General features: G+C 38.3%; 1 protein-coding gene across 4 annotated transcripts in view; it reads left to right on the plus strand.

The window, feature by feature from the left end:
* LEKR1 (leucine, glutamate and lysine rich 1) overlaps nucleotides 1–14,446 on the plus strand; it is a 146,631-nt gene that overhangs the window by 17,624 nt on the left and 114,561 nt on the right. For all 4 annotated transcript variants that reach the window (XM_019491840.2, XM_019491844.2, XM_059731063.1 and 1 more), the window contains one exon: nucleotides 7,911–8,125. In XM_019491840.2, coding sequence (XP_019347385.1) covers nucleotides 7,911–8,125 — 215 coding nt within the window. The remainder of the gene's footprint in view (nucleotides 1–7,910; nucleotides 8,126–14,446) is intronic.

Raw genomic sequence — 14,446 nt, forward strand, 5'->3', positions numbered from 1 at the left:
ATGGTTCTTATTACTGCTACTAACACATAAAACCAGGTGATCTTCTGGGCTGACACAACTGCAATTAATGTTGGGCTAAATTAATTTTAATATGGGGAGACATAAAGAAAAGGCTTCTTTTCCTATGATGTACAATAGACAAGTTCCTAGAAGGGCTCTGTTCTGTATGGTATAAGGGAATCTGTGGTTCATACACCCTGCACAATTTTTTGCATCATGCACAAATACTGATAATTGTAGCGTGGACAGTAATCCGTGTTTGTGTGATGTAGGGTGGACAGTAATCGGGGCTTAGCATATGCAATAAAAGGCAGTGTGGATGGAGATTGCAGGTGTGCATCAATACCTACCAGTATAGATGTGACCAGAGTCACGTTTTGAGGTTTATTATTAATACAGCAGCTAATGTATGAAAAAAATGAATTTATATGACTTTTTTCCAAAATTTATCTTATATTGATTGTTTAAGTGCATGTTTGAAAGGTCCTTCTACCACACTGGAACATTCTGTTCTGTTACCCTATTTTTACTGTTCATGTATATTCAGAAGTTTTACATACTGCAATTTTCTTGTTTTTATGAGGAAAGTTCAATAAAATATTTATACATATCATTTAAAATGGCATGGCAAGCTGCGCTCTTTTCTTACTAAATCCTGGCTGAAAAAGTTGACTCTGAAATTTTTCTTATGTAATTTAAAAGTACATAAAATTGAAGCTTTCTTGTAAGTAGAAATGTATTGAAATTTGTCTTCTGAATAACAGGAGTTTCAAATGACAACATGCCCAAACCTGAATAGTAAAGAGATTTCACTTTCTCCCTGTATTACTTGCTGTATCATTTACCTGAATGTTTCTTTTTGTGTCATGGGACTGGGGGATTTTTGGTGCTAGGAGGGAGAGAAATAGAGCTATGGGGAACTAAGGGTAATCTGGCAGAAGGGGGAAGTCAAGGGGCCAAAGAGGGGAAGGAGATACAGATTCAGATTATGGAGACAGAAACTAATACACCAGAGGATTAAAACTCTCTAAAAGGAGAAAAAGAATTACCACGTCTGCAGCTTCATAAAAGTCGTGTTTTTAACTATCGTTCAGCCTCCAGTATGATTTGGATAATATGATTTTCCAACACTAAGCTTTAACATTCATTACAGATTTGTATTTTATAGATATCAGATCCTACTGGAGTTTATTGCAGCCCATTAATATGCTTGTGTAGACGTGCCTTCAAGTGCCTACAGTGTGGATTTAGATGTAATTTGAATGACACGCTATCTTGGCTCAATTTTCTGTTTGTCTTTGGTAGGCTACACAAGTCCAGCATAGTCATGCAATAACATTATTTCTTTCAAAATTTAATACAGCTCTGAGCTGACTCTACTACCACAGATGCTGTAGTTTAACAGCTGGTACAACGTCAGAGCTGAAAAGACTTCCCTTCAAAATGATTTGTTCTGCGTGCTCTTTTTGTCATGCTTGCTTTTTGTCTGCTGTTGCATATATTGGGGCCTTGGTACAAAATCCTAGGAGTCTAGTTTATTCCCCAGTTTTAGCTCATTGTCCTCTGAATTTAGCTTTGTTTTCTGTTTGTGATTTGCTTCACCCTGTCTCTCTTGATGTCCAAGGACTCGTTCCCACATGTGAATATCAGCGCATACACAGAGTACATTCATACAAAAACAAAAAGCAAGTATTTTGATATCCAAATGTTGGTCAACTCTGCCTTAATATAACCCCCTTTCTCACTTGCCATTGATTTTGCCCCACATGCATGCTGCTATCCAAAACTGCAGTACTACGGAAATCTTTTCTTTCCGTTGCTTCCATCACAACTTCTCTTTTCTTGAATCACTTGGGTGGCCTGCTGTCTTTTACCATGTCAGAGACTGCAGAGAGATGAAACAATTACACTTATTTAAAAGGAGTGTGGGGATTTGCCAGTCAAGAGAACACATTAGCTGACCTGATTTGTGTGTCCAATCTATTTACAGTAACTGAAAACTAAATTGGAGTAGCTTATCCTAAAGTGAAATAGCCGATAAATCACTGGTTTAGCTTCCACTAACTCTGAGACAGAGCAGATGCATAACACAGTTACCGCACATAAAGCTAATTCATTGTAAGTTGTACTTCTAAATGGGTGTAATTGTTTTGTCTTTCCTTAGCCAGATTCAATACACTCAATCAGGTTGAGGCCTACGGACCCCTTCACATACATCTCTGATCTTTTCTTGTTTCATTTCTTTTGTGCACTCTGTATTATGTAGACCTCTTCTAGAAGTGTACTAGAGAAGCAATCGGGTAGCAACCAGATGGTAGCAATCTGTTGGCCAAGCTATAGATCAAGTGTTAGCAACCTTTTAGCAGTAGCAGGCTGAATTAACAGAGCTTGGTCTGAAAGTGGTAACACTGATGCTGCTGCTTCCCTTGTGAACAGATCCCCTGCTATTTCCATGCTTCTTACCCTCTTGCCACTGCTTTGCTTATGATCTGGCCACTGCCAACACTTTCTCTGCAGCCAAATGGCTACTGACGCTCCAGCTTCATGGCCTAGATTCAGCATGTAGGTTGTAGGCTGACAGCCCCTGTAGTGATAAGAATGAATTGAGAAATACTGATGGATCACTATGACCATAACAAGTTAGCTAATAGATATCTTAGGCTTTATAGATGGTGAGTCATTGAAGCATTCCTCACCCCTCTGGAAAGCATAGTCTGATTTTACTGAAATCAAGCTTGTCTATCTAATTTTTGCCAAAATCAATAATGTTCTGACAAGAGAAGCAGCCACAGAGAGGTAAGAGCTCAGCTGAGTCCACCTGAGCAATAACATATGTGGCCCTCTTGTAGGAGTAAATTTTTTAAGTTTGAAAATGAATCTTATTTCAGATGGTTGATTACTGCATACTTTATTTAATACTATGCCATACCCTTAATGTACTTGTTTTCTTACAATTAATTGTTTCCCTTTTCTGTGTCCTATCACAGAAAAAAATGATTATATTTATTGAGGTTTGTAGCTATTGTTGGATGTTTATAAATGTTTTTTTCTAAGTCTTAAGTATACATGTTTCATCTTGCATTCCAATTTGAAACTCAAAGTAACTTTATCAGCAGTGTATAAATAACAGATAGCAATATCAAGAACAGTACAGTGCTACACACTTGTTAGAGGCAGTCACAGTTCCTTTCCTTTATTATTTAACTGATGCAGAAGCACTTTGATGAAGAAAAACAAAACATTTAAAAAAATGTTTAATCCTATCAGACTGACTTTAAAGACAGTTGAGGGGCCTAACACTTAGCAGGATCAGGCCTTGACTTAGCTGCATTTTCACCTGTGAATCGTGCCTTTTCATTATATTGCTTTAGTGTACAGCTTGTGCTGAGCTCCATGCTGCCATAGCTAGGCTGTTACCAGTTACAGAGTCAGCTAGTTTAAACCTGGCTTATGAATATCTACCTTGCATTCCAGTGACTGCAGCATTTTACTGAGAAAAGTAAAGCTCTGATGGGGAGACAGAGTTTTCTTTCCTCCTGCCCTTTCATAAAACCACCTCATTTTAGTGCGACTCTTGGGTAGAAAGACAATTCAAAATCAGAAACTGAAGGTGCTGACAGTCCTCTACATTTTTAGTTTACTTTACCTACGGTCGGGGGAGATAACAAACAAACAAAATACAACCTTTTTTCCCTTAAATCCGGAGGGGAATTATTTTTGTATATTACCTTTTTAAATTTAATCTTAATAGTTCCAAACCAGTGAGTTCAGTTAGAAAAACTGAAATAGACTTGCTCCTTTTGAAGACTGATGTTATTAGATTTACATTTAAAAATTCCAGTTTAGACCCATGACATGGATATTATGCAGGGACAGAGCAAAGTGTCCATAATTGTTTATTTGAAAGACAGACAGAAGTGGTGGGGCTGCAAGGGAGCACAATGTTCTTTTTGGGATAACAATCCTCTCCTCCCTTCCCCATAACAGCTCATTTTGTCCTTTTTCAATATAGTAATTTCAGTGCTTGGAAGCTTATGGTATTTATTCTGAATAACAGTTTCATATTTCCAAGCACAGATTGTAACTGCCAGGAAAAATAAACTTGATTTTTCAGTTCATTCAGAGCCACTGTAGTTATGGTCATTTTATATTGAGGCAAAATTGAGATACAGGAAAATAAACCTTGCTTGGTAATTCCAGAGCAAACCTCCTTAACTACCATTTTTATGAAGGTATATTTAAAAATAGTACATGTTTTGAACCATGACATAGGGACTCTGATAATTTTTGAGAACTTTCCTTTTAACTAAATGTTAATTCTTTCTGTTTTTCCTCTAGTCAGTCCAAAGGATTGCTTGGTTGCTTTCTTCATTTTCAGTATCTGTATATTACAATCTTTGTTACAGCTGAAACAGAGACAAGAAGCGCTCACCAGCTTGATTTCCATGGATGCCTTGGCTTTCCTTGTCTCATGTCTGCAGACCCTGGCCTCATGAACATACTGTTCTCTGGATCCTGATCCATTTTTCCATTTCACGTATACTTCTTTTTTCTTTTTGAGAAGTTCCCTAATGTCTCTGTTGAGGCAGGTGGGTCTCTTTGCCCCTCTCGCTCTCTTTGATTGCATGGGGATGGCCTCTTTTTGAACAGTAAGAATAGCCTCCTTGAGGAAGTGCCATCCTTCATGAGTTCCCAAGTCGTCCAGTCACTGGTTGCAAAGGGCCTTTCCAACTAGACTTTTGAGTTTACCAAAGTGTGCCCATCTGAAGTCTAGGACTTTTGTTCTGCCAGTGGAGTTCCCAGCCTTTCAGTGGATGGTGAATCTGATCAGACTGTGATCTCTGTCACCCAGAGCACCTCCAATCTTCAGGTCACTTACCATGTCTTCACCTTTGGCCAGCACCAAGTCCAGAGTGGCTTTACTCCTAATCGGCTCCTCCACAGCCTGTGTCAAGAACAGGTCATCTGTAGTTGCCAAGAAGTTGGTTGATCTGCTGGAGCTAGCTGAATGATCTTCCCAACAGATGTCGGAGTACTTGAAGTCATCCATAACAATCAAGTCTTTAGTACTTGCTGCTTTGGCCAGTTCTATCTTTAACAAACCCCTTCCAGTCCTTCTTTCTATGATTCTGTGATTCATGTTCTGATATATTGAATGCCCTACCCGTCTTTGCTACTACTCTTCCATCTTTCTTCTGCCCTATCTCTAAGCTCATTGAATACAATATCTTCATGTGTTGCTTGGCATTTCTCTTCTGTCACAGATTCATAGATTCATAGGTGCTAGGGTCGGAAGGGACCTCAGCAGATTGAGTCCAACCCCAAAATGCAGATATTCTCCAGTATGCTGTAGATATGCTTGAGTCTGGTTTGCCATCTCTGCTCAGTTGAAACTGCTCTCATCAAGTCCTTCTAGGGTATGTCTGCATTGTTGTGGCAACATACTCCAACTGGGCTGTTCCTGAGCATGCCCTACCTACCCATGCTGTTCATAACTTTCAACCCCAGAAATGCACTGATGAGTTTGTTTCAGGGCCATTCTCATCAGCCAGTCTCAAGAGACTGAGATTAAGGTTTTGAGGGCAGTAGTAGTTGGATGCCATGGTATAATTCTGGGTTTGGAACATGCAAGTAGGAATGAGTAGATTGAGTGTGCTTGGGAACTTCCTAGCTAAGGTACACTGTCACTGTGGTATGAACTTACCCTTAGTGACCTCTCTTTAACTAAATATCAAGACCTCTACTCCTTTCTCAGCCTCCTTGACCTTTCTGCTGCTCTAGACACATTAGATCGCATCCTTTTTGAAGTCTTGTCCTCTCTTGTTTATCATCCTATTTGGTTGGTTGGTCACTCTTTGCTCTTCTCACTTTCTGTTAGTGTCTACATGCTTCTATTTGAGACCCATTTTTCTTGTCTCTCCACATTCTTTGTGTGGTCTTATCCATTGTAATGGCTTCAAATACCATCTGTGCCCTGATGATCTGCAAACAGATGTCTCTTTTCAGTCCTGCATCTCAGTTTTTTTCCCTGACGTAATCTCTTAGATATCTTGCCTTTTGACTTAATGTGACCTGGGCAAAACTGAACTTTCTCCAGGCCATCCATAGTACTCTTTCTTTTCTTATTCAAAATATTACACTGTTCTTGTTGCTCAGGCCTGCAGCTTGGGTGCTTTTTTGGATACTTATCTCTGACCCCCATATATTTGAGATCTTTCAGCTGCTTGCTTCACAGTATTTCTATGACTTGACCTTCCTGTCTGCCTATATACAACTGAGACTCTCCTTCAGGCCCCTACCATTTCCTAATCTGACTGCTTTAATCACCTCCTATGTGACCTCCCTGACACTTATGTTATTTCCCTCCCATAGATTCAGAATGCACTGCAAAGATCATCTTCCTACTTGTTGTTGTCACCACTACTCACCTATTCTGGCTTGTGCAGCATCAATAAGATTGTCAAATAGTTGCAGAATGTTTATTGTTAGTTAAAATGGATGGGGTGAGTTTGCAGGACTGTGAGAGAAAAATGATTTTACTTTTAAACCAAGCAAATTTGGTCTTGAAGTCTTGGAGAGAGATCAGAATGGAAAGCACAAGGTTGATAATCTACTGACTAGTACAGCTGTGCAAAGCTTGGTCCCTGAGTCAATTCACCAGAGATTCAGTCCAATTCGGTGGCTGAATCTCCAAATCTGAATCGAATCAGGAGACCATGTAATCTCTCCGAATCGAATCAGAACCCTCTGAATCAATTTGGAGAGATTTGGAAAGATTTGACGATTCGGACATAGACACAGCTTTAAATGTTCTTTCTCTGTACCTCAAAGTACCAGGCAACAAGTGTCCCATGGGAGAGTGGGGAGCTCCCCAGTATGCTCAGCAGCAGACCCGGAAGTGGACCAAAAGCACTTCTGGTCCACTTCTGGGCTTGCCACTGAGCATATGCTCCCTCCCCCCCGCACTTCTGTAGGACATTCCATCTGCCCCAGCCTCGCAGCACTTATGAGCTGTGCCTGGTACCTTGAGGTATGTAGAAAAAACATTTAAAGCTGCATCTATGGCTGAATCGCTGATTTTTCTGAATCAGCATCGAATCTGCAGATTTGGATTTGGGCCGAATCCAAAACGAATACGGCCTGTTTCACACACCTCTACTGACTAGTATGTATGTCTGACAGTCTTGGTGCATTTTTCTGGGCCTGTTAGATTTTCACTAAGTTTTGCTGAAAGTGTTGCAGTGTCATAAATGTATAATTTTTCTCTCATTTTAAGAAATGGTGGCTCAATCAGTTGCCCATTATATGCTGAATATTTATGTTGATGAATTACTTCCCACCTGCCAAATCAGATGGAATTTCTGTGTCATGCAAAAGTCATGTATATTATATCTCACGATGACCACTACTTTAGTCATTGTGAAATGTGTACTCTGTTGGGATATATCACTCCTTTCTTTTCCAGATGTTTTTCTTGTCTAAGAGAATACTATTTATCAGGAAACAACAAACTTCAACATCTTTCTGCCTCACACAATCAGAAAGTCACAACAAGAAAATAACTTTGGAGATTGTAAAGGTTTATTTTCCTAATACCACCTATCCATAAAATCTGCATCAGAGGTTTGTCTTCCCTTTTTAGATGATATAATGGGAGTTATGTATGATACTCTGAAAAGTCCGTAACACCTGGTAAGGTTCCCAAAACTAGATATATTATTATAGTTTGTGTTCTTGCTAACGTGGCAACTGTTTTCACTATTACTACATGGCAAAACAATAAATAATTTTCTGATCAGAAATGTTCCTTTACAATGAATAGTTTAAATGGGTCACATTTCAGAATGATTCAGTATTCTAATTTTTTTCAGTGAGTTTCCTAAATACAGTCTGATTATATCTTTTTTTAGATGTCCCGGGATGAAACAGTATGTAAATATTGTGGAGTCAGCTATCTGATCCTTCATGAATTTAAGCTGATGGAAGAAAAAGTAAAAGCAATGGAAAACAAGATGAAGTTTTATGAGGAAAGTGTAGAACGGGAGAAAAGGCTTCAAGCAGAATTGCACTCTCTTAGCCAGGACTTTGAACTTTGCAGAACTGACAGTGAATCAAAAACAGAAAGGTTGGAACATGTTCATTATCCTTATTTTTTTATGTAACAACACTAATTAATTTAGTACCAAGGAAGTTTCAGCCAATACATTTTGCCCCTCCTACTAGGATCAGTCAATATCAGGTATAGTTTATATAGCATTGTAGTGTTTATTATTTAAATATTTAGTATCTGAATAGTTTAGAACCAAATATTACATTTAAAATGAAAGAAAGGTTAGAAGTTATTTCAGAAATGGCTAAAGACAAATATTAGAAATAATCTAAATCAGATATTTTGGACTACCTGTCCTGTAATCAAATTCTCTGTAATGGTTCAAATCAAAATTTAGATCCTTAAGGTAATATAATCAGAACATGTGCACACAACACCTTACAGTGCTAAAGGAATAACATAATCCCTGACATTAAAAGTTTAAAATCCAGTGCCTAAAACGAATTATTTAATTATTCAAACTGGTAAGAAAGTGGAACTCATTTTGAGATGGCTTTTGAAGTCTTTATTATATAGGAATTCACCTTGCAAATGCATAGTCATGTATAAAGTAAGTTATTTCCATGGTATCTCCAGTAGGATCTGTTAAAATTTTGCCTTCACAGGAACTGCAGTACCTATGGCAGTACTGTAAACATACAACTTTTATTTTATCTGGTTGATTTTGCTTAGAGACATATGCATAATCACAATAGAAATAAAAATGGAGAATTGGATTCATAGATGGAAATATTTGAAACTCTTGCTAATAATAAAAGTTCATTCCATCAGGCAGTTATTATCCGAAACTGGAAAAAATAAAATAAAATAAAAGTTACTGACAGTTTGAACTCTCAGAGCTAAAACTTGGTTTTACAATAACATTTTCCTACCTTTTATGAGGATGGGTTTGTGTGGGTTTTTTTGTCCTTGTTGCTAGGTAAAAAATGGAAAATAAAAAACCCCAAATGAGCAACAAAGGAAACAAGGAAACATGGCTATACAAATATTTCTGTCATATGCAATGTTTGTTCCTTGTTGTATATATGCCTGTTGTCAGTCAATACTGCACAACTTCCCAGTGAGAGAATGATTTGGAATAGCTTTAAACTGATGCTCTAGGGCAGTGCCTGAGAAATGCAAATGCTTCCTTTATCAGATAAATCTGCTTTATGTTTCTTCCTATTTATCAGCAATTACTTTAAACATAAATCTAGAAGCCCTAGTTATACAATGAACAGTCCTTTTCCTAGGCTAAGAGCATAGGTTTGTTCTTGTATCTCACAGTTGATCTTAGGAAGACAAGAGAAACCCAAATATAGAAGCTATTTAAAAGCCTTTTTCCTATTCTTTTAAACTTTTCCTCATTACTTCCATTCTTTGGGTACGTGTACAAGTCAATATGATGTAAAGGATAGCTTTAAACAAGCTAGCTCTTCTTGAACCACTAACAGTTGCAGCAATATGGACATCATCATGGGCTGCAATCCCACGTGGCAATCTCAGTTTAAGCTCAGAGGCTAGGGACAGACATCGCACATAAACCGGTTTAAGTGATCAAAAACTGGTTTAAACCTGTAACAGAACAGATGTTCAGTGCACATAAACCAGTTAAAAAATGGCTGACACTGGTTTGAGATAAACCTGTTTGAATGTAGTATCAGACTTAATGATTTGGCTCAAACCAGTTTATGCAATGTATGTCCCAGACCCCTTGCTGGTTTAAGTTAAATCAGACCTCCCCAGCAGCCCGGCATGCTCTCTGGGTTGGGTGGGGCTCTCTGATCCACAGCAGGGCTGGCCCCTCCCCTCTGTTCCCTGGCTGCTGCTCCAGCAGTCTTTGCAGGCATCTGTTTGGCTTCTGCCTTCCCCCCTCCCCTCCCCACTCTCTGCTAAGCAGGCACTCCCCACTCCCTCACAGACACCTCTCAGCATTAGCTGGCAGACCACATGCTGGCTACCTCTCAGCTGTGGCACACAAGGTAGAATCAACAGATAGCTGGTAATGTCCCTGTGTTGTTTTCTTAATGGGTTGATAAACAATGAGTCAGGGGTGATAAACATTCACTGCTGGGCTGCTCATGAGGGGGGAACCCTCTCTAATCACAGTCTGCTGCTGGGGTCTGGCCACCCCCCTACCTTGGCTTCTAGCCTGAGCCACTGCAGGCATGTGCCTGCATTTCTGGAATGAAAAGGGAATGTCTATCCACCTCCAAATCGGTTCAAGCTTTACAGTTTAGACTAACGTGCAAAGATTGAATCAATTCAGGCTCAGGCTTTTTGAATGTCTATCCCTAGCTATCAGTTCCAACCTATTTTGGGTATGACTGTATGAGCTGCAATTACAACTTTGACTAGGCTGGGTTTGCCTGTCCCTTTTCCACCTTTCACCTACACAAGTATTTCATCCATAAGTCCCTAAGTATACACCCGATAGTTCTCATTGGTGATTATTTAATAACCAAGTAAAAGATTGTTTCTTGTTATGCTCAGTACCACATTGTGGATGTCTTTCTTTCTTTCTTTCTTTAGGGTTTTTACACACCAACATTTATTTTCTGTATTTCATCTTCTTTTGCTTATATGTCTTTACCTTATATCACAGTGCTTTAGCAAACTTCATCCAAACTAATTGTCCATCCAAACTACTTGTCTGCTGCCTTTACTCTGATCTATAAAAGAAATTCAGGATTGTGAGCTCTTTAAGCTTGAAGTTTTAAGGAACTGGTTTCCATTATTTTCCCTCTTTTCTGCTCTTTTATCCAGATTTCTCCTGTATCTTCTGGACTGTTCCCTGCATCCTCATTTTCTCTTCCCTTACTTTGAATTTACTTTTATTTTCCTTTAGTAGGTTTATATTATAACATGACTGTAAGTGGTACTGTTCAAGTTAGATCAATAACATAATTATTATTATAGTTTATTTAGTTAGCTACAATGTATTGTTTGTAAAAAGCAAAAGTATTTCGGATTTCTCTGGAACTCAAGCCTACTGTTCTGTTACTGATCCAACTGGCCAGTAATTGGTGTAAAACAAGCGGCTATATTGAAGGCTTCCTTGCAGTGTTTCACTAATTTATATGGTCATTATTATGGAGAGACTGTCCTTAGTGATGATACAGTAATTCAAAGACTTTGTCTAACCAGTCATCATTCTAATGCTAAATACTTTTTGTGACAGTTTTTATGTCATGGACTCATGTTCAGTAGAGACTGAACTTAAATTGCTAACTCTTAACACACTGGGCAGTAAGGAGCCCTCTACTAGTAATAACTTTTAGTCAAGACTGGTTTAGAATGCATTGGAAATGCCAGAGGAGAATCATTCTGCATTAGATTAATGGCCTGCCAACAGGTGAAGCACTCTAATCCATTAACAATTTTGTGAGCCACTCAAGCAAAGTAACAATTAAATATTGAATATGACACTGGAGGGAACATCAATTAGCAGTTGTTGTTAATAGCCCATTAACTCTAAAATTCTAGAGTTTAGAGATCAGTAGCATAACCTGTCTGTGTAGTCCATTTTGAAGTTACAGAAATCTATCTATCTATCTATCTATCTATCTATCTATCTATCTATCTATCTATCTATCTATCTATCTATCTATCTATCTATCTATCTATCGTCTCATAAATCTACTCTGTTTGGGTCCTTTGACATCTGATAGATAGATAGATAGATAGATAGATAGATAGATAGATAGATAGATAGATATAAAATTTACTCTGGGCCCTGAGTTTGGAGTGAAGTAAAAAATAGATATTTCTTGTGGGGTTTTTTGGTTCAGTAGACTTTTTTCTGAAGAGTGCATTTGCTTCTAAATGCTTTTACAGCTCTGGGCACCAAGTACTTTATGCATAAAGGCAGCATTCAGTGTATTGGCAGATGATGCAATCGCAGAAACAGCCCTTGCTTCTGGCTTAGAATATTTTCTAGAGGTGGACTAAATTTTTCATTTAACAGAACTTTTGTAGCCAGGGTTGAACAGTTAATAAAAATTAGACTATGGCAATTTTTTTTCCTGGAGGCCTGAAGTATAGGTTTGATGCAAAGCCCACTGAATCGAAGGGAATGTAACCATTGTTTTCAATAGGCTACCAACCAGGCCTTATTTGAGTAATACAAATAAATACGCTCTTGGGCCCTGTTAAGTACCCTTTCTGAGTTTCTCTGTTTTGTTTTTTTGTTACCTTGCTTTTCTGTTATTATGCAAGAGGAATGGTGTTATGTGGGTGATATCTTTTACTGGACCAACTGCATGGTTGGGGTAGATTTAGGTAGCTTTTGGGTACCCCAGTACTCTGTCAGGTCTCTGGGAAAGAAATTACTTGTGTCACTAGTTACTGTTACTAGTGTTATTTGCCTAGCAAATTATAACATGCATGCATCATTCCGTGCACTGCCATGATCCTGGTTTTGGCATGGCAGACATGAGGCTTATAATGACTTTTTTCAGTCTCCAGGATTCCATCACTGGTTGAAACTGCCTTTTCATTTGTGGGTGATGAAGAAACTGGATCTCTCACTCAAGTGTAGGACCCCATACCTTTTTTCTTTATTTTACTTTTAGACTCCTGTTAGACTCCTGTTTGCTCTGCCTTCAAAGATCAACTACCTGCTCTCTGAAGTCTTGTCTACATGGGAGCAATTGACCAGCATACTTATCTGACACAGCTATTCTGGAGTAGCCATTCCAGTACTATTTAGCTATTTAAGAACAACTCTCTGATGCAGACACCATTCCAATATTAGCTTGGAGTAAATGCTCTGCTTTCTGTGAGCTAAGTACTTTTTCTAGAATAAAGTCACATTCACATGATCAATTTCCCCATATCAAAGGGCCCAAACAGAGTAGATTTATGAGACTATATTGTGCCAGTACTCTGCCATTTTTTCCTACTTGTCAATCTTTTTTTCTATGATCCATGTTTAATTTATTTTACACCAGTGGTTCAGGCACCCTTTGTAACATTTTTGTATTAGGCAGCACCCTGGTTGAGAACCACATTTGTGCTACCTTAGCTTACCCAAGGGTTCTCAGCCAGGTGCTGCTGCTGCCACTGGCACTGGGTGGAACTGCCCCACGCACCTTGTGTAGCACTGCATCTGGGAGGGCTATCACCCAGGGGCTATTGAAACTTTACTGAAGAATAAGAAAATCTAAAAGGTAGCATACCCATTTTCTGTATTTTAATTTTGTAGCAACTGCCTGGTGCTTCCTCTTCCCTGTATCTTTTAACTTGCTTTTTCTTGAGTTGTAGACTTTATTTTTTTTAGGTGTTATAGCATGTCTTTAACACCATAGAATTTTCAGTTCAATATTTTAAGGTCTAGTTTGCATAAGGTAAATTTGTTGCTGACAGGATGGTTGTTTATGAAAGCTATAACATTTAGGTGAATTAGGTAAGTTACTCTGCATGCTTGGAGTTAAAAAATGTACTGACTGAAAAATCTTCATACCAGGCTGACTGGGCATTGATAACACAGGACTTTAATTTGCCAATAATATTCCAGTGATATGAAAAAGGCGTCTTACCACACAACTTGCAATGTCATCATGCAGTTTGGTAATATGAATCAAAACAGTTTATCAGATGTGTAGGGAGGAAATCTTTCTTTAAAAACATGTAAGCAATTATACAAAATCAGCATTTTGATTTTGGGTTATTCTTAATTAGGGCTCTGTTTTTCATTCTGTTTAAAAAATATTCTGTGATAATATGGAATTGAGTTACAATTGCTGAGGACCTAGGTTGAGTGAAATGAACAACAAAACAGGCAACCTCCCTGCTCACATATTATTACATGGTTTTCTAGGAATGTTCTTATAGCCTGATTCTTTTTTCATAAATTATCAAGGCAGTGGTATGGAAAATGAATGATTAAGCAAATTCCATTCTAGAAATAATATATGCAGTGATGTGATTTGAAATCTTCATTGACATTTCAGATATTATAGTAGTGCAGCTGTATAAGTAGATAGCACTAACAAGAAGGGGTACACACATTGTCTTAGCCTTGCCAGGTCAGTGGATGGTTCACTTTAGAACAGTAATACCATATTGGCACTGGTCCATGCCTGTTCCCAATAGAAAGCTTGTTAGCTTACACACTTCTTTCTCATTCTGTGAAGAGTAAATCTGTAGAAGTGGCACAGTGCTTCTCTAAAATCACTACATGATTTTTAGTAAATACCATGGTGAAATGGCTTGTGGGAAAAATCCATGAAATATTTATGGGTAGATATACCTGAGCTGTTTTTAATGTATAGTTAGCTTGGATACTGACAATAGTAGATCTTCAGTGGAGTAAAACTCAGCACAGGATGTGAAACCTGTGTGAGAAGCTGGGTG

The sequence above is a fragment of the Alligator mississippiensis genome, chromosome 7 (genome assembly GCF_030867095.1).
Source record: "Alligator mississippiensis isolate rAllMis1 chromosome 7, rAllMis1, whole genome shotgun sequence".
NCBI classification, from domain to species: domain Eukaryota; kingdom Metazoa; phylum Chordata; order Crocodylia; family Alligatoridae; genus Alligator; species Alligator mississippiensis.